The 22213-nt window shown below is 37.9% G+C and overlaps 1 protein-coding gene across 1 annotated transcript in view; it reads right to left on the minus strand.

Annotated features, from left to right (window-relative positions):
* Positions 1-372: 372 nt before the first annotated feature.
* gabrg2 (gamma-aminobutyric acid type A receptor subunit gamma2) overlaps positions 373-22213 on the minus strand; it is a 91131-nt gene continuing 69290 nt past the window's right edge. Inside the window, exons 7-10 of the mRNA XM_036588993.1 lie at positions 19013-19165; positions 13384-13589; positions 6885-6908; positions 373-690 (exon numbers count right to left, since the gene is read on the minus strand). Of these exons, the coding sequence (XP_036444886.1) occupies positions 409-690; positions 6885-6908; positions 13384-13589; positions 19013-19165 (665 nt within the window). The 3' untranslated portion in view covers positions 373-408. The remainder of the gene's footprint in view (positions 691-6884; positions 6909-13383; positions 13590-19012; positions 19166-22213) is intronic.

Here is a 22213-nt window from a genome sequence, read left to right on the forward strand (position 1 = left end):
TGTAGTCATGCAGCTCATTTTTAGCCCCACCCCCCCAAAAATAAAAGATTTCAGCGAATCCCAGATGTGCTGTAAGTTTCCAGTTTTGTTTTTGTTGTTTTTTTTTGTTGTCCCCTCGACCTAGTTTGCTACAACTTTTGCTTGATACACAACATACACACACACACACACACACACACACACACACACACGATAAAAAAATAAACATAAACCGAGTCAATTCACAAGAAACAAGGGAAAAAGCGAAACACTTTAGTGCGCTTCTGAAAAAACAGAACAGTGTCGCAGGAGCGTGGAACGCAAATAAATAAATAGATAGATAAATAAATAAATAAATAAGTAAATAAATAAATAAATAAGGCCAGCTAAAACAGACACGGTGCAGGCGGAACGGGGGCGGGGTTTATCTTAGAGATAGAGATAGGACACCCAGTAGACGAGGTTGAACAGGCCGAACGCTGTGGGGAAGAAGATGCGGGCGTACGAGTCTATCTTTGCGATGCGGATATGCAGGCGCCCGTGACGCCACGCCCCGGAACGGCAGTCCTCGAAGCAGCAGAAGAAGCTGGTGCAGTCCTTTCCGTCCAAACACTCGTATCCGTACTCCTCGTCACGCTCCTGCATGTGTGTGGCGTTGTTCATCTGGATGGCCGTGGCCGAACGAGGGCGGATGTCCACCGTGGGGGCCTGCTTTTAGGAGAAAGAAGAGCAGAGTTAGTCAGAGAGTACAATGACACGAACACGAACACGACAAAACTGGGGACTGCATTTATAGGGCCCATACAAGTCCACTTATAAAGTCTGCATGGGTTTGCTTATTAAAAACAGGCCTAGTTAATTTTTGCATTATTATTTTTTAACCTCTCTTTATCCCTTAGAATCAAATGACCTGTCTGTGTTACTATCCCTTTAAGATATATGCAAATGACTGCTGTTCTGATTGGCTGCCCCCGTTAAAAAAAAGCAGTCCAGGCTGAAATATACGGAACAAACTGCTACGTTCAGACTGAAATACTCAGGTCTGTGGGGCAAAAAAAATCACCAGCCACTTGTTTCCAATGTGTGGATCCTTCGGAAGGCCAGGATGATCAATATGCTTCCTGACAGCCAGAAACAACACAACGTTTAATAATTCCCCCACAACTTCCACTCCAATAACTCTGATACAGACTGTAGGCTGAACTTCTGTACGCTAAATGGGCGGAGCTAACACACTAAAGCCTGAATGGACAGGGCTACAATGCTGGAGACTGAATGGTTGGGGCTAAACTGATGGGCACTGAAAGAGTTGCAGCTCTTTTTATGACATTTTTCAATATTCATAGCTGAATATTAGGTCTATAAGTAAATATTAATATTATCTGTGTAAAAATGTTATTATAAGTGGCCAATATAAGCTTACCAACTAATTTACATAGCTAATCTAGACTAGACCTCATATCACTCGTCTCTGAGTGTTTGGTCCACTACTTTAGATTAGGTGTTTTTGAGTGTAAAATATTTGTCATCTGTTTTGTTGTTTGTCCAATCTTTTCTTTTTACAGGTTGAAACAAAATGCCAGGGTATCTGCAGCAAAGTGAGACTATTGTAGCATGTTTGGAATTTTCCTGTTAGTTTTGCAGTAATTGTTCTGCAGCATCTATTCGTTGGGTTTTTCTGTAAAGACTCTTATTCTGAAGGCGGGGCTGACCAGCTAGCTGTGCTCTGTGTAGATTAGGAAGTACTGAGACTGAGAGTCTAATGGTGGAGATTAAGATAGGAGCTTAGTCTAGAGCGAACTGTTAGACAAAAATCTTTTAATGTACGGCACGGCTGTGGCCAACAGCAGCTATTTAATAAAGCACAACAACTTGTGCAAAAGCGACGTCTTTACTGAGCAATACTGTTGGTGATTTTACATTAAGATAATAATATAAAAAAATATTTTAAATGAAAATGTAAAAAAACACAATATCACACAATAACCCAACGAAAGAGTTAAAATGAGTCCAGTGCTTTTATAGATATGAACCAAATTGAGTTGTTTTTTAACCCAGAATTTAGTGTAATTTTTCATACTTCACCCTTTCAATCATTTGACAGCCCCACTATATAATTTCCTCCGATGGTCTTAGCCTTTGTACAGTGCTGTAGACGCAGCATAGCATGTATTTATACCTCGCTCTTACCATTAATATTTAAGCACAAGACAAAAGAGCCATTGGCATAATACATTTACTAGCAGAGAGCCATTAAAGGCACTTTAATGAGCTCCCGCAGTTTAACCTCTCTCTTCCTGAAGACCCTCATTCAGTGCTTCTCATACTAATTGAGTGACGGGACTTTGTCCGTTTCCCTGCTTCACACTGTCGACTCCATTGACATTTAAATGAGACACTCTGGGCTCCTGTTATCAATCAGCCGCATGCTACCACTGCACAAATTCCAGAAGGTGCCTCCGCCTTTATTCTCGACTAACGAAGCGGAGCTTTCCCTGACCCTGCAGTCCTCATTTACTCAGATCTGCACTGACCTTTAAAACTCAAAAGGAAACGTTATGTTGTTTTCTATTTCTTGGAACAGACACATGGACAGCTTTGCAGGCTTGTGGGTTAAAAAAGACATATTTATATAAACCAGGGTCCTTAAAAAAAGCAGGCCATGTTGGACACTGCAAAAATAATATTCTGGCAAGTGAAAGTGTCCTAAATATAAGAAATATATTAATATTGCTCAGTAGAGACTGATAGAAAAATATTATAAAATTATACATCTTATTTCCAGATGGTTTTTTTGTAGAAAATCATAAATCTTATAACCTCTACATCATTAAACGGTTAAGACATAAGCAAAATCATTCAGAGCTGACATGCTATGCTCCGTTCTAGAGAAAGTTTGTTCACAGTGGTGGTGATAGGAACCAGACGTCCACCTCTAAAGTGTCTGAGTGTCTGAGACACTGTTTTATGATAGTTTAGAGAACTTAAACTCCATTCATGGTGGAGGGATACATGCAGGGCGCTGTGAGGCAAAATAGTCCCCAAAGAAAACTTATTATTTCAGATTTTCCACTATTTTCCATCATCAACATTCCATATAAACTCAGAAGACTCGTGTAGGTTCACTGGTGGTTCTGGATAGTAAATAAAATGTCTATTTGTGTTGTAGTCATGGCGACCCCTGGTTCCTATCACCACCACTGTAAAGACACCTGAACTATTTCACACCAAACCTCTCTGAATCTCTGTTTACATCTCAACCACTCAATTATGGAAATATTTTTAAAACATCATTGGAATTCCCCTTCAAAAAAAGAGAAAAAATAAGGTGAATAATTGTACAATATTTTTACATCCATCCCATAATGAGAAATATTAGATATTTAACCTACATTAAAGATGCTTGCACTTGCCAATATATCATTTCTCCATTCACTGAGCTGCGTTCTTTAATACGGCCTGAGAATAGCTGTGAATTCTATCGACCCACAGTACATCAAGAACATTACAAATCTGAGAAAATGGGCCTTCAGGCACATTTCCCGCCGTCTCTGGGAAATCACATGCATTTTGTCCAGCACTAGTGCATCATCGTCCCTTTGAAAAACGAAGCACGCCCAGAAAAATGCGCCGGGTTTGGTTTTATGGTGAAGCCGCCTGGGGCTCAGACCGAGCTGGGTCACGTGACTCGCTTCTCAAAGGGTGTTTCAGAAGGAAAGAAAGCAAAAAAGGAAGCAAGAGAGCACAAAGAAACCGTGCCTGAAACACAGCGGCACTGCAGCTTTAACTGCATGAAATCAGACAACCTTGATGTTTTTTTTATTCCTGTCCTTCATTCTTTCCTGCCTCACTTTCACTCCAAGCTTTTTCAACATCAATTTATTCTGAAATTATTCTGAAACTAGTTCGATTTTTACCAAACACCTCACTTAGAGCTCAGAAGAGCTTTAAATTTGACATATTGCAGGTTATATTCTCAATGTTAAACCCTGGAGGTCACAGTTATTTCACTGCAAAAAAGATTTGTTGCTTTAACTTAGAAAAGTTGGTAACTAGAACTTGCAATAAATTCACAGAACAATAATCTGTTTGACATAGTATCGCATGGCCACTTAATTATGTTGTTCCCATGCTTTACTAAGTCATGGCCACCACTTAATTATCATCACTTAATTATCTTATTCCTTCATTTTAAAATTGCAGCCTCGATTTAACAATCTCGTTCCCACACCTTACTAAATCATAATCTCAACTCAATTATCTTGTCTTAATTATCTTGTTTCCATGCTTTACTAAGCCATGGCCACCACTTAGTTATCATCACCTAATTATCTCATTCCCTCACTTAACAACCTCATTTCCACACCTTACTAAATCATAACTACAACTTAATTATCCTGTCTTAATTGTCTTGTTTTCATGCTTTACTAAATTGTGGCCAACTGTCTCATTGGTCATGGACTCTACTATCTTGTTACCACACCTTACTACCTCATGGCCACAACTTAAACCATCTCATACCCATACCTTTCTAAGTATGGGCCATGACTCTTCTCCTTCCTTAAGTCATTGCCCTGCCTTAATTACCATGACATAATTATCTTGTTACCACATTTTTTTAAGTAATAGCCACAACTTAATTGTTATGTCTTACTAAATTAAATTCTCATGTCAACTCCTTTCTAAGTCATGGCCATTATTTAATTGTCATGACTTATTTTGTTCCCACACCTTACTAAATTGTGACCAACTATCTCGCTTTCACTTTTTACCAACTTATGGCCCTGACATAGCTATCTTGTTCCCACACTTTTATGTACGGGCCAAACTTAACTACCTTGTGTTCACACCTTACTTAATTGTAAACACAAACGTACTTACATATTGAAAGTATAAGAAAGTGATGATAAGTCTGAAACTACTTTTTCCTCATTTTCCTGCAGTTTTCCAACTTTTAAACATAACTTTCTCAACATCTATTTATTCAGAAATTATCCTGAAGGCTGAAAAGTTTCAGCACAAAACAGTCCAAGGACTCAGATTAGCATTATATTTTACATATTTCGATTCTCATTCAGTAAGTGTTGAACATTTTACTCATTGTGTCCCCTGGCCTGACCTCACCTTCGGTCTGAGCCTTTAACTGTGATCTTCTAACCTAAATCTTATGTAATTATAGACCTGTGAATCAAGCTGTGGCGGCTCTTTAAAGATCGCTCTGGCTAAAGCTGCCAATCCTGGCAATTACGATGCTGCTTAATTGGCGTTAAGCCGGTTAGAGGGGGGTTGTCCACTTCAGGCTGTTAAGGCTCTGCTGACTCTTTAAGAAGCGTCAGGTTAAAAGCCCCGCATACACACACATACACGAGGGAAGGTCAGTAGGCGGGGTTAAAAAGAAGCTGTTATTGTTTAACTGAGCCGCCCATGCTCCGCTCACAAATGCATTCTTTCACAGCTACTGATGAAGAAAAAAACCCATTCAACCTGATGAGAAACTGTACTGAACACTCAGTGTTTGGCAAATGCTAAATAATATTAAAGAGATGGATTTTTCAAAATTCCCCCATAATTCAGTGTGTGAGGTGTAAACAGAGGTTCAGAGTGGTTTGGTATGAAATGGTTCAGATGTCTTTACAGTGGTGGTGATAGGAACCAGGGGTCACCATGACTACAACACAAATATAGACATTTTATGTACTATCCAGAACCACCAGTGAACCTACACGAGTCTTCTGAGTTTATATGGAATGTTGATGATGAAAATAGTGGAAAATCTGAAATAATATGTTTCCTTTGGGGACTATTTTGCCTCACAGCGCCCTGCATGTATCCCTCCACCATGAATGGAGTTTAAGTTCTCTAAACTATCATAAAACAGTGTCTCAGTCATCAGGCAGTGAATTCATAACCATCTCATGTAGGAACTTTCTGTGAGGGAGCTTTTAGAGGTGGACGTCTGGTTCCTATCACCACCACTGTGGACAGTTCTGACTCGGTAAGTTTCTCTAGAATAGAGCGTTTCACACCAAACCACTCTGAACCACTCTGAATGACTCTGTTTACATCTTAACCATTTAGGCAGAGATTCTCTCTTTTAAATGATGTCACACTGATAGGATGGAAGTTGGTGTGTGTGTGTGTGTGTGTGTGTAATTGAGCTACTTTTAAACTGAATTAAATTAAATCAAATTAAACCAAATCAGACTAAATCATCTACTAATTTTAGTGTACAACTTCTATTTATTTGCTGAGTTTAACATATCAGAGCACAATAAAACAAAATATAAAATGTGCTATAATTTATATAGGACACATTTTATGTTCCCATTATGTTAAATTCAGCAAATAACCTGTAATTGAGTATTAAAATGCGCTGAAGTGTTTTCTCCGAAGGGGATGTGGTGACTTATTTTCTCTTTTTTTGCCCAGACTTTTCCAAATGATCATATAATTTGAAACTAATTAATTAAATCATCATCAATAATGCACTCTAAACTCAAGGCTGAGTTAAAAACAATTTCTCATTAGATTGAATGGGATTTTGTTAATGTAGCAACAGGCAGCTATGAAAGATTGCATCTGTGGGTGGAGCATGAACATGTCAATAATCAGAACAGTACAAAAGCACACTGAACGTGATCAACACCATAAGCTTTGTAGGAATGTTGGTTAAAATGTGAACTGTGCGTGTTTTGTGTGAGTCGGTGTCATTGTGGCGCGTCCAGCGGCTTTCTGTCATCACAGGACATACAGTTATGTTATTAGCAGTAGCACAAAACAGCGCTTGTGTAAGGGGACTGTGGTGGGTTATGTTGAAAACAAAGATGGAACAGGCACAAGAGCAGCGCGTGTGGCGTCAAGCAGACACATGCAAGACGTTTTCAACTCGTACACAAGCAATATACCTTTGAGGAAAAGAGCCGGAGGAGCTTTTGTCCAAACAGGAAACAAAGAACATGTAGAATTAAAACAAAAACAAAAAAAAAGCAAAAGAAACAAAAGTACAACAACATCAAAAACATCAACAACAACAAATGTAAAGAATAAGCAACAGAATGTCGTAAAGAACAAACTGAACTCAGAAAGTGGGAAGAGAACAACATACTGTAAATACTGTACCACACAAACACATAATACAGTTATAACGCACACAGGAGGAAGATGCATGAGCAGATATGTTAAGATCAGGTTCACTTCAGTCTCAGAGTGGATTTTCATGGTATTCTCTATAATATGAGGAAGCCAATAACACAGCAACCAGGAGTCAGCTGGTGTAGGAGGTCATTTATAGTGCAAACATAGAGGAAATAAACACAGCACTAAATCCTATATGGGTTCAAGTAGGGCTGTGACGATATGCAAATTCCATGACACAATATATCTTATCATTTTTGCATCACAATACAACACAATCTGAACATAATTTTTATGTTTTTGTAATTCCTAAAACATTTTATAAAAAGGTCAAAACAGCTCTATGATAACGCTAATTCTTCTACTAGCATCCCTACTGGATTCGGTAGCTTGTTAGCACTAAGCTAACAGTGATTCCCATAAACATTTGGGCAGTTTTAGATAAAACACAGACTTTTGAAGCTTCTGAAAGATATTTCGTGTTTTGTTTGCCACTTGTGACAGACACACTGGCATATTTTACCTTGTGTCAGTTTCACAGTGACTTTCAGTAGTGAGCTCTGGTGCAGAGCTGCTGCCACTGTTTTTAGTTTCTAACAACCCACTGATGAGGCTGCTGCTTGTCGGTGATGTATCTATAACTTCCAGAAGGCCTAGGTCAGGGGTCGGCAACATGCAGCTGTCTTACTGTCCTGTGGCTCCACAGCTGAATCAGATTTGTAGGTAAAATTAAAATAATCCTCCTTTACAGTAAAATAAAGCTCTGCTGATCGTTCAACACAGTTTATCAATAAATGGTCTTAAACGCTGGAGTTATTGTAGAACTGCTGATTCACCCTTTAACCCTGAAGATCAGCGCAGACTGCTGGTCACCATAGCAACACAGACAACAATCTTGCCTAGCCAGTAGCTAACGAAACGGCAAAGAGACAGATTTAAGATGAACATTGAACAATTGGAAATATTGCATTATTTGGAGACAAATTAACTTATTTGTGTTTAGAATCCCTCCAGCTGGTTTCCCGATACGTTTAATCTGCAACGAGAAACTGTCAGAACACTAAAATGTCATGAAGCTGAAGTCAGTTTCTCATTTGCCAGCTTCTTGTTTGAATTCTCCCATTCCACCTTAAATGGTGAGCAGCTGCATTCTGGCACCCCAGGCACCATTTAAGGTGGGACGGGATACTTCAACAAGAAGCTGGAGAATGAGAAACTGACTTCAGCCTCGTAAAAAAAAATCAAACGTTGAGACATTTTACAAGAAACTGTTCTACTTTTGAGGAAAAGTTTCCTGCTGGAGATGTGAGAAAAGCAGCTGTAGCTGAGCTAAAGCTTAAAGCAGAGCAAAGTAAGTCTGTGTTTTTGTTTATATTTTTTAGCCCAATATCAGGACATTAGCTAGCATATATATAAATAAGACATCTTTTCAGCCAAGATGGTGAAACGTTACTTCAGTAAAATATCAGTAAAATGTTGAGGCTCTCAAAGTGGTTTGATTTTTGTTGAAAGTACAAAATGGCTCTTCTTAACATTTGGGTTGCGACCCCTGACCTGGAGTGATGCTTTTCTGACAAAATTGGTTCCACTTATTAGAAATCAAAGAGTGATTATGTTGATAGTTAATCTAACACAGTTGGCCTTTTCAGCTTGTGAGGTCCACAGAGGAAACACTGGACATTCCCAGAATTTAACTCCATCAGAAACTTAACAGTCAAACAAAAGTAGTGCTGTAACACAAAGTTTAACTTCAAGTATTCTTGATTTTCTACTGAACAGAAAATCAGAAATCATTCTTCTCTGAAGGTCTAGAAGGCTCTGACGTTTCTCCTCCGGAGGGGAACTTCTTTTAGCCTTAACAACAAAAATCTCATCTAGTGCAGCTTTAACAGCTCCACACAGTTTGAGGTGAGTGTGTGCTGACTTAGGCAGGCAGTTAGCACTGCGCTAATTGGTGGGAGTTTGTCCTAACTGAGTCTGTATCCCAGCGTTCACTGAGGTGGTAAACCTTCAAAAGAGAATTCCAAAACATCACTTTGAAGGAATTTATTTTGATGAAGTCATGAAAAGCCACTTGCTCTCACACGGCGGTGAACTGTTTCAGAGTATGCAGAACTCCTGAAGGGCTTCTCACTTTTAAATCAATAAACAATAAGATCACAGTAAGCCAAACAAAACAGTTGGACTAACGTCATATTAAGGTGAGAATGAGCAATTATCATTTCTTGGCTGTATGGAGTGGAGGAGCTGTTTGTAGGTGGTGTTATGCACGGACTGACCTATATTCATGTAAGCGGTCGGCTGTAAGACTTGATCAATTTTAAATGTAATAATTAAAAAAAAGTACTGTTTTGAAAGTTGTATGAAACTTTCACAGATCAACTTCGGCATAGCGGAGGAGGTATTATCAACTCTAGCACCTGGTCAGTTCTGCATATTCTGAAACTCTTTACTGTCTAATAACAGCAAGTCACTTGTTCCTTCAAAAAGATGTCTGGAATCCCATTTTTTGAAGGCTGACCACCTCACTTAGGGAACATTGGGAGGATTACTTGGATACAGGACCAATTAAGACAAATTTCCACCACTTAGCATGACGGTAACTGCATGTCTAAATCATCACACACTCTCCTCAAACTGTGTGGAGCTGCTGAAACTGTACTGCCTTTTGTTGTTGAAACTGAAAAAAAGTCTGATTACTAAGTGAGGAGAATAAAAACAGGCTAAAATATGGTGAGGGTGAAATAGAAACACCTGTTTACTAAAGAACCCTTGAAGAACCAAGTGTGTACTGATGATATCCAAGGTATGCTCAGAAAATGATCATAAAATATCATCATATTGCCCTACAGCACAACCTCTCGGTTTTCTTGCAGCACTTTAGTTGATTCATGTTATTTGAACAGATTTAGTGTTTGTTTATTCATTTTAAATTAGTAAATTTAATAATTTAAATCTTATTAAAAAGAGTAAATAATGACATTTATATTGTGAAATAAATGTTATTTGTATGAAAGTGTGCTAATGTGCTTCATGTCTTCTTTTAGGCCAAACAATTTGAGCTTTGGATATAAAAAAGACTAATAAATATCATCTATCGGCCAGTTTGGCTGTAAAGTAATCAGAACTGGAATTGGCCTTGATCATGATCACTGCGTCTCTAACTAACAGGATTAATTATCGCTGTCACATCCAAAATCTTGTAACACACTTTTTTTTTACTTCACTTGAAAACCTTAAGAATGAACCAAAAGACATGGTCCAAAACCGCCACTTTATCACAACTACTTGCAATAAAATCTCCTAAAATTAAAAAATGCCAAAACTGCAGTGGCCGCTCCTTTGATCTTATTATAGGTGCTGAAGAGGTGCTGAAACTTTTAATGCCAAAATAGGGTTTTACATGGCACAAAATGTAAGTAAATCAGCCCCAATGACTTTTTCTTCTCCTATTTCTGAGATACAAGGTTATCATTATTATTTGTTATCAAAACTAACAGTCAAATCAACCTTATTGGTCCTGCTTTACATTAAGTGTTACAACTGTGTAGTTACATATTAACTGCCTATGTAACAACAGTATAACTACTGGTGCTGTATTCACCGATACAGATCAATAACAGTAGTGTAGCTTATGTAAATGCGTACAGTTTTAACACGTAATTACACAAGTGTATGTTGATTGTAATAGCAATTTTATCTTATGTAATTACATGTGTAATACAGTGAACTGCTGTTTTTATGACAAGACTTTTCTGATTGTAACAGATGTGTAATTACCCATATGAGCGAACTTACACTGCACAGAAAACGGTAACTATCCTAACATTTACCTAGCTATAGTATTAGGCTAGTGTTGTGATATGGTCACCAAAGTTCTGGCTTTCAACCATTCTGTAATGTGACTATTTGCACAGCAACAGCTGTTACACATGTAAATACATGTGTAATGTGTAAGTACATGGCAGAGAAGTGCTAAATAAGCTGTTACAATATGCGGTTACAACTATCAGTGTAATTACTTGAGTAAAACCTGAAGTTGATAAACTTGTATTTACATTAGCTGCACTGCTATAATCCATCTATAACAGGGAATAAATATAAAACTGGTTGTTACACTGTTAGATATATTGCGATAGTGTAACTACACAGTTAATACAGACACAACATAAAATGGGACCAATACATTTTATATGAAAGACTGGCGCAGACTGAAGTATGAACCTGGTCTTCTTTTCATGCAAATTACATCTGTAATAAACAATCACCACTGAACAGTTAAACAGAGCATGATCAAACTGCCGTCTTAAACGCTTCACACAGAAAAGCTGTGATATTTCTAAACTCTGTTAGGCATCTAACACAGAAGTGCCGTGTGAAGAACCTTCCTGGAGAGTTCTACCAAATCCAAACTGGTGAACGCAGTTTGAAAACCTTTTCCTCATTAGTCCGCCTGATGTTTATACCCACAAATCAAATCACAGGGTTTTTTGGGACCCATTTTGGCATCTAAAAGTGGAATGACCTCATTTGCTAAGAACGACCTCCTTCAAACTGAAGATACTGGGCGCCATCAAACCAGTCCAGTCATGTGACTGACAGTGGCATCGCTACAGACGATAAAAGCAGGGATTAAGGGCAAGTCTCAATACCACGTTAGCCAGAGAGATGGGCCTCGTGGCCATAGCTAACGCCCAGTGGACAAGCTTAAACCAATAAGAGGGCTAAGCTCTATGTGGCACACTTGGCTGAAAAGACTAAGGACTGTGTTCTGCTCTGGATGTTTTAACCCTTAGAAGTCAGGATAACAAAAACGTGTGGAAAGTGCAGATTCTACACTTTCAATTCATACCACATTAGTGTTTGTACATAGAAAAGGAAATTTGTTTTTTGTTTTTTTCTTTGAAATATTGTGAATTTAATGTTATGGAATGTGTACAGTCTTGTTTTAGGGAATTAAAAGCTATTCATTACATTTTTCCATGTTTTTTTTTGTCATTTTTTACATCAAAACAAACAAAACATAATAATATTGACAAGTGAAATCATCCTAAATCTAATCTATATACATTGTATTTCTCATTTGAGATTGTTCTAACAATATTATGTTAAGCAGCATATTGGGGATTAATTAAGGTCTCGTTTTTGTTCACTAAAATCAAAATTAACATTCCTAAATGTTTTTTATTCATTATACAATAAAATTTCATTCTGACCTCTATCACAAAATTGGACATAATTGGAAGTCTGTTATGTTAAACTCACTTATTATTGTACTATTATTTGTAACAATGCATCATAAGCACTTTAAGACCTTGCTATGTAAATTATTGTGCATGAATTTTCATTTATTCCTCATTTTATTGACAAAACACATTAGAATATGAAATGCATCTGGAAGTATTAGTCCTGTATTAAACTCTCATTTGCTTTTAAGTAAAAAGCAGTAAACTTGAGACTATCTAGAACCTGCAAGAATCAAATACTATTCATTGTACACTGACATCCTGTGAATTTAAATGATAAACTCAGTCAATTGTTCGCATAACAAGGTATAAACAAAGTGTTTGCTGTGGATTATTGCAAGTCATTATTAATTATTAGTGATTTTCACATAACAGTCCTCCAGTTATAATGAATAAAGTTTAATGCACAGTGAATGAATCATTTAGAAGTGTCTAATATATTTAATAATATTTTAGCATTGTTTCGCTTATTTCTAAATGTATTTACTTAAATTAATGCAATTTATGATCTAATTATATAAGCAACTGTTTTATTCCACTTGCAAATGATTTTGCATTTTTCCACACATAATGTTGCTTGTTTTGAAGTCTTATCTGCTAATATGATAAGACACTTTCACTAAATACATTTTTATTTAAAAGTAGTAGAATAGTGTCTTGAAATGAGTTAATTTATCTTATATTCTTATAACAATCCTAAAATGAAAAATGACATATTTTGACTAGATTTACGTTGACTAGATTTAAGATTTAAGCCAGGATATCCTTTTCTGCAGTGGTCATTAAATGTAAATGTAACTTCGTAATTATCTTTGAATAGTAACAATACAGCAGCGATGACTCTAGACTTCCAAGGGTTAAATCCAATCATCCACAACTATCATTGTTCCAGAACTATATATTACTGATGAGTATTGAGACTTTAGGATATGAAACATCCAATATAAATCCATAAAATGTGTAAAACTGCAAAGCACAGCAGTCGTGTTATTTCTGCAGTCAGTGTTGTCAGAACGCTACTCACGGGATTTTTCTTCTTCTTGTCTTTGTTTTTGCTGGGCTTGCGGTTGCTCACGAAGTAGTGCAGCGTTCCGTACTCGATCAGAGCGGCGAAGACGAAAATGAAGCAGACGGACACAAAGAGGTCCATGGCCGTCACGTAGGAGACTTTAGGCAGGGACTTCCTAGCGATGGTACTCAGCGTGGTCATGGTCAGCACAGTGGTGATTCCTACAGAGGAGAGAGGAGATGCATTAGGATAGATGGAACGCCAACTGGGAGTTTGCAAAGGAATCATTTGAACGAAGATACAGGCAGCAAAGCTTATTATTGAAAAAGCTGATCCCTCAAAACATCATTTCCTACCCCTCTGTGGTTTGGGGGCATCTTCACGAAACTCTCCTTTAAAGGCTCTTCATATAACATGATCCTCATGTGTTTCATATCTAAATGCTCCGTTATCTTCATCACTACTTTCCAAAACCGCTGCAGCAGCTTCAGCAGCTGTAAACTCTCTGCACGCCATTTCACATGAGTCTCCGATGTGGACCGAATGAAGAATGAAGGGTTTCCGGCGTGATGGTCAGTCCTTAGTGATTTCCTGAGTGTCCATTGGTCAGTTTCACACAGAATGTAGATGGACACACCAATCCACCAGTTCCACACGGTGAGAGGCAGATGACGTGTATCTCAGCCCCTCTTCATAGGCTCATAACTCCGGATGTGAGTCTCGTATGATCTCGAGATAAGATGGAATGGAAAGGGTGACTCTACAGATTCAGGAAGATTCACTCTAGAGATAAATGAAACAACAGAAGCCATATCGCCCCCTACACTTCCTGTAGTGTATTACAGTCCGTCATAATGTCTGTGTAGATCATATGAACATTATTGAGCATTATAGAGAGTGTTTTAAGTATATCAATCACAATGAACATCTGGTTTTTAAGAACTTGACTATCAGGACTGTTGTTAGTCATCAAGGCAACAAATATTATTACAGTAATGTGGAGTCTGCAGACCTCTTTAACTCAGGGCACTCAGTGCCGTGACTTTAACCATATGGTCATGAGGGAAAGTAACTGCAATGGTGCTAATGATCCAGTGCTGGATAAGTGAGGACCATCTGCTTAGCTTCTTCAGATCCAGTAAGCTAGATGGGAAGATATACCATATTGAGGTGGGGGAGGGCTCCCTCATCAGATCAATGTAAACAGATACCACTCACTAACCAGTGTCAATCCTCAGCTGACTGCATGTAGGTCTAAGATTTTATTTATTTTATATTTTGATTACCATTTATGTTTGTGTATGGTTCTATATCTTTCTCTGATGTAGGTAATCATTTTCTGTTAAGATTAATACTGTAGTATCTGTGCCTGTACCTCGAATGATTATTAGATGGCACTAAAGGATTGAAAATTATGTCACTGCTGTTAATCCCTTCCAGTGAACCATCAGATTTCCCCCCGAAATGTTTTAGGACAAAATATATGTATTTCAGATTTGGTTTGAGTTTGATCTGATTGGTACATGATACCTTATTATGACTTGATCTTGACTAATACCAAAGCCAAAAGTAGGAAACTTGACAATAGACTTGGTGACCATATGAAAATGCTTCTCCAGAACATCCTGACTTCTGCTTGGTTCTTTAGGTTTTTGGTTTTAGTTGCTGGTTCATGATTCCTTTGATTGTCTCCTTCCATCCTGGTCACCCTCTTCCTCTTATACCTTCAACTGTCCCAAACATAATAGTCTTTTCTTCAGTTTGGTCTCCAGTTTGGATACCTAGGCTTCAAATGAGAGGCGAGGTGGTCCATTTCTTTATTTTCTTTATTTTCTTGCTGTCCAAGGTTCTCCCAAAAGCCTTCGCCAGCACACAGGTTCAAATGCATCAGAGCATTTCCTGTCCCACTTTTGTGCCCAGCTTTCAGATACATAAAGAACCAAAGAACAGACAAGTCTGATCTTTGTTTCTGGAGAGACGTCATTACATTTGAAGATGTTTTCAAGCTCCTTCATCCTTGATTGTCAGAGTGTTGATTCTTGACTTTGTTTTTGATCCATGTAAGCAAAAGCTGTCCTTCTACATCCTCACCATCAATGGGAAAGTCAGTAGTCTTTCACATGATGTTAACCTTAGTTTTCTTCATAATGAGCTAAAGACCTAACTTTCTCTGAACAAAATAAACAAACTTATTAGGAAGGCTGGCTCTGTTGTAGGAGTCAAGCTGGACTCTTTGGAGGTTGTGGCAGAACAGAGGACACTCAACAAGCTGTTAGCCATATTGGACACCAACTCACACCCCCTGCATGCTACACTGAATAAACAGAGAAGCTCATTCAGTGCAGACTGTACAGCTGCACTGTGTTAAAGAGCACCGTGTGAGATCTTTCTTACCCACTGCTATACGCCTCTACAGCGAGTCTCCTTACTGCAGAGAAGGCACTGATCTCCTGCTGTCTGAACTGAGCTGAACCTCATCACTGTATCTCCTCTCCTGTTAATACACACTGTGCAATATATCATAACTGCTACTGTAATGAGTCCCACTGCGCACTTCACACTGTAATATTGATGCAACTCCGAGTTAGTTCTGTCTATAATCTGTGCTTTTAGTTTACCTCATACCACTCAGTGCCTGCTGTCATGTAAATACAGCAAATCTGTCTCATATGCCATGTAAATATGTAAAATAGATTATAGGCAAAAATAGATATACTTTTATATCATTTTTAAATGTATTTCTCTTGTATTCAAACGTAGGTCTAGATTTATTTATATTCCCATTTTCCTGCATAGTATATGTGAGTTTATGTGCAGTTGTCTTGCTACTGAAACGCTGCAATTCCCCTTCAGGATCAATAAAGTTCTATCTAACTATCTGTCTTTGAAATCTTATTTCATGTGGCATCTTGGAATATCTTCGTGTACAATTTGCTAATGTTGCTTATAGTGAATGGAGGCTATCATGGTCTAGTTAGTTCATGCTAACTGTCTTTCAGGCTTTCATTAGATTATTAGCCACGTTAGCATTTTTAGGGTGAAATATTCCGGTAATGGACTCGGTGATATGATGTCAGGGTCGAGGTCATTCCGCTAAAAGGAAGACAGACTGCTGACTGTGAAGAACCTGAAAAGACAGGGATGCTTAAAGGCGTTTTGCCTTCTGGGGACAAGGGCAAAGTCAGAAAGTCCACAAATCCCCTAAATCCTCTCCTTGTGCTTCTGGCGAAGAAAAGGCACCTGTTTAAAGCGCTGATGGGCTGCACTCCTGCTGTGCTGCATAATTAATGCCTTATTAAGATATGCATAAGTACAAAAAAAGAGAAGCGTGGTGGGCCAGCCTTCGCTTCAGCCTGACTGGAATTAGAAAAAATATCTGAAAAACCATCTGTCCAGCCGTTCGGAGGGTGCAGGGCTGGACCACTGCAGGCTTCACGTGGAGAAGAAGGAAGAGCTTAATTAGTGACAACCTTCACTAATGAATTCCACTGGAAGGCGGCTGGGTGTATGTTTGCGCTCAGGCAAGGTTGGCTGATTATGAAAATGAAAACGAAAGTCTTGGCACGTGTACAGTGGGATTAAAAATAGAACAGATTTCTTTTCTTCCTTTTTTCTTGCTTGTTGCTTTGATGCTCAGAGGCTGTGTCCTAAATGATGCCATACTCACTATGAAGTGCCCTATTTTGGGAGCTGTATATGTAATAGTTTGAAAACACAGTGGAGAAAATTCAGTGCACTCTTACAATCCCACAACGCACTACAATGGGTAGTGGACACAGAACAGCCATAATGCACTGTGTTATATGTGATGGAACTTAAATCCTGAAGCAGATTGATAAGCAAACATATTGGTAACACTTTAAGGTCTGCTTTTATAACAGTTAATGAACTACTGCCAATCAAGGAATAATTCTCAACATATTTGTTTACAAGCTTAGGAATGTGTTATAAATGATGTCTTCACACGGTTTTCTGTAAATTCGTTATTAACTGTTGACTAATAGGTTGAATATGAATTCATTGTACACACTTAAAAGGTTCTCCAAGGGTTCTTTATTAAACAAAATGATTCTATTAAGAACATGAGCACTCTGAGAACCTATTGCATGCTTAAATGGTTCTTTGCATTGTAAAAGTGTTCTTCAGATTGATGGAGAATGGAGCTGTATATGGTTCTTTATAGAAACCTTTTGAAAGAGTTCTATGTAACACCAAAAAGGGTTCTTTTATTGTATAAAAGCTTGACATTGTAAGAATGGAAGACCACTTTTTGGTGCTATATAGAACCATTTTCAAAAAGTTCCATATGAAACCTTATATAACACTTTCACAACGCAAAGAACTTTTTAATAGTGCAAAGCGTTCTTTAAGTGTTTATAGTTCTACCGTTTTCACTAAAGAACCCTTAAGGAAAAAATGTTACAATCGTTACAATGGCAGAACCCTTTTTAATGCTATACAGAACCATATACAGAACACACCATCAACCTGAAAAATACTTTCACAATGCAAAGAACCCTTAAATCATGCAAAGTGTTCTTTAAGTGTTTATGGTCCTCCATAGCACCATTTTCAGTAGTAAAGAACCATAAAAGATTTTTTTAAGAGCAAATCTATTAGTTACAAGCTTTCACAAGGAATATGAACAGATAATTATGATGTGAATTCCTAAAGACCAAATATGATAGTAAATGGTCACGTTCAAAAATTGCAGACACATGAACACTAAATATTCCACTAAATTACAATACAATAAAAAATTTTTCTAAAATTACAGTATTTCATTGTATTTCGCCATAAAGTCTGGGAGTAAATATCCGAGGATAACAGTTTATGACTTGGAAGTATCATTGTAAGCTCTTCCTAAGGGTAATGAAGTGTCTATGTTTAAATGTATGGTGTCATTCGGAGACTATTAAGTATTTTGTAAATGTTCTTCAGCTCTATCTTTGTGATGATTCGGCACAGAAATCCAGTTCAAACACTTCCTGAATCTGTAGAGTCGCCCTTTCCATTCCATCTTATCACGAGATCATACGAGACTCACATCCGGAGTTATGAGCCTATGAAGAGGGGCTGAGATACACGTCATCTGCCTCTCACTGTGTGGAACTGGTGGATTTGTGTGTCCGTCTACATTCTGTGTGAAACTGACCAATGGGCACTCAGGAAATCACTAAGGACTGACCATCACGCCGGAAACCCTTCATTCTTCATTCGGTCCACATCGGTGACTCATGTGAAATGGCGTGCAGAGAGTTTACAGCTGCTGAAGCTGCTGCAGTGGTTTTGGAAAGTAGTGATGAAGATAACGGAGCATTTAGATATGAAACATATGAGGATCATGATATATGAAGAGCCTTTAGAGGAGAGTTTAAGAAGAAATGAACAAATCAGAAAAATGTCCTCAGACCACAGAGGGTTAAACAGCTGTTAGTGATGGATAGTTAACACAGCTGCTTTCAGAAAAACACTGCATTGTGTAGAATATAGTCTAATGTCTTAATTTTTCATCAGACATGTCTGATACTGTTAACAATTTTCTATTAAAAATTGGTTTAGGTTCATCACTATAGAGTCTTTCAAGAGTGAGTTGATTCTTTTTCCCCCCATGTTTATTCAAACCTAATGAGAGTGTCTGTACCTAAGGAAGTGCGGGCTGGGACGGCGTCCTTGTTGATCCAGAAGGAGACCCAGGACAGCACGACGATGAGGGTGCAGGGGATGTAGGTCTGGATGGTGAAGTAACCCATTCTCCTGCTCAGCTCGAAAAAGACCGTCAGCACCACATAGTCACCTGGAGAACAGAGGAAAACAAGAACACAATGAATATAAGGTGAGCAATATGTACACAGAGGAGGTCACGTGTGGTGGAATTATACCGACTGGCCACTACGCTCATTGTCCATTTTATCAGCTCCACTGACCATATAGTTTCACTTTGTAGTTCTACAGTTACAGACTGTAGTCCATCTGTTTCTCTGATACTTTGTTAGCCCCCTTTTACCCTATTCTTCAGTGGTCAGGACCCCCATGGACCCTCAGAGCAGGTACTATTTGGGTGGTGGATCATTCTCAGCACTGCAGTAACACTGACGTGGTGGTCGTGTGTTAGTGTGTGTTGTGCTGGTATGAGTGGATCAGACAGCAGTGCTGCTGGAGTTTTTAAACATAGCATATAAAATATGTTTTATTTGTTTTCCCAATATGGTAAAACAGCACAGAACAAAACAGTGAGTTAACTTATTTTCATTTAGAAAATTAACAAAATAATTGTTTTTAACCCCTTAACTAGCCACAGGCTCACTGGCAGGCCCAAGGGTTTATTACACACTTCTATAACCTAAAAATAGCTCTATTAGTTTGCATTGACATCCCTGTAGTTAATGAACAATATGCTTTTCTATGACATAAACCTGGGTCTGTTAAAGGGTTACACATTTGGGTAACACTTTACTGTAGGGTTCTGTTCATTAGGCTACATGACACCTACATAAGCTTGTCTGACTGACATAACCCTACATGTTTATGAACGCTTATTCCAACAAATATTATCTGTCATAAAGGTAGTTTAGCAGACTTATCAAAAACTGGCAAATGTAGCATGTGCAGCGAATTACACCTATTGGAATAAGCATTTACAAACATTTATGTAGGGTTATGTCAGTCGTCATGACAAGCTTATGTAGCTGTCATAAAGCCTTATGACCAGTACCCTATGGTCAAGTGTTATCAACATTTGCAAACGACTGTACATCATGCCAGTCACCAGTAATACTAACATGACACTGTTATAGTACTGAACATAATCAGTCATGCTACGTTTATTTCATGGTTGTCAATGTTATTTAGCTGGGGCTCAATTAAAATGTCACTTTTTTGCTTTAGCATTTATTAACAAAAACGTAGTTAACCGTAATGTATATTTGCTTGGAGTTTCAGCTTGTTTTGAATGAACAGTTCAAGCTAAATAAACAGTAGGTTTCCTTTTTGGAAATGTGCATCTGTTTGGTTTATGTTTACTTTATATATTGTATAAATACTGGCTCCTTGTGGAATTTTACGAAAAGGAAACAGAATAAAACAGTCTAGTAGAGAAGCACCAATCCGATACCATCAGCAGTGAAAGATGGATTGATAAAGAAAAAAAAATCTGATCCAATCCTGTTACAAATCCTTAAAGACCACACATTCATTTCTCATTTTAAATATAAAGAGCTTATGGAAAATAATAAATTTCATATAAAGAGCTAACTGGACTGTTATTGGTATCAGACAGTAGTTAAGGTTAAAAAATTCAGTAATAGTATCAAAAATAAAAAATGGTATCGTGTCACCGCTAGTCCAAACAAAATCAGCAAAGTCAAGTTTGTAAGACTTCTTTTAAGCAGAGTTACAGCACTGAGGAGGCATGGGTTTATAACTGTATCAGTGAGAATTTATTCAGAAAGATAGTTGTAGGAGTGCTCTACATTGAAAAAAATCTTTGCTTTTAATGTTTTTCGTGCTCTTTGATGTCAAGGGAAAAGTTCATTGAAGAAAGAGAGAGAAAAAAAGAAAAGAGAAAACTCTCCAAACCAATGCACTCTCCTTAAATTAAAACGTTTTCATTGTATTAACAATTATTAATGTCCTAGCCGGACTGTTAAAAGCCCATGTGTAGCAGCTCGTGCCTTCTTCAGGGCATAATTCATTCATTTAACGGTCCAGCTAGAACATGTCAAAATAATAAAGACATTTTAATTTGAGGAGTGCTTTAGTTTTGAGAGGTTACCTTGTCTTTCTTCCTTGCAAATGTACTCACTTTATCAAAGCTAGATTTAATATAATCTAATACTGCGGTATATTTGGATAATATTATGATAATTTTAATAAGGACCTCTCCACCCTCCAGCTAATCACAGGAGTATAAGGGTGTTTTCACATTAGAGCTTTTTTCCAGACCCAGGACTGCTTGCTTTTTGAGTTCGGTATGTTTGATCGAGTGTGAAAGCTGTTCTTTACTGGAGAATGTGCTGTATTTGGTTCTATGTAGAACCTTTTTGTAAAGGGTTCTATATAGCACCAAAATGTGCTCTTCCATTGTAACAAGCTTGACATTATGACAACAGTAGAACCCTTTTTGATGCTACATAGAACCATTTACAGCGCATTTCCCATCAACCTGAAGAACAATAATTTCACAGTGCAGTGAACTCTTAAATCATGCAAAGGGTTCTTTAAGTGTTCATGGTCCTACATAGCACCATTTTCTTTAGTTAAGAACCTTTAAAGAACTTTAAGAGCAAATCTTTCAGTAACAAGCATACTTAATCAAGGAATACAAACATATAATAACGATCAGAATTCAATGATCAAATATGATAGTAATAGTCATATTTCAAAAATTGCAGACATTAACAGTAATTTTACATTAAATTACAGTACAAGGGTGAAAGCTGTTTTCAAGTCTGAAAGCAGAACAGAGAACCACAAACCTGCATGCAGAACAGTGATGGAATTGCAAATTGATCTATGGTTTAGAAGAAATTGTGTGTGAAAAGAAACCAGCAATAATGAGCCCCTCCCCTAAATGAGCCCGGAACCAGTCCAGAATCAAGTATCCAGGACAAGTGTGAAAACACCCTTCAGATAAAAGGAGGTCCAAGATAGCAGGATCTACCAATATAGAGTTACATGTGGTTTCTAGTAGCTGTTGTTGGACTGGTTAGGAGACCGAACACTCAAATTAAGTGCTGGAATTATCATTGCAAATACATCAGTTTCATAGCTGCTCTTGCTAGGCTGGACTAGTTTTAGAGAACGATGGTACAAATTCTATTCAACCTAATGAGAAACTGTAGAA

The sequence above is a fragment of the Colossoma macropomum genome, unplaced genomic scaffold (genome assembly GCF_904425465.1).
Source record: "Colossoma macropomum unplaced genomic scaffold, Colossoma_macropomum, whole genome shotgun sequence".
NCBI classification, from domain to species: Eukaryota; Metazoa; Chordata; class Actinopteri; order Characiformes; family Serrasalmidae; genus Colossoma; species Colossoma macropomum.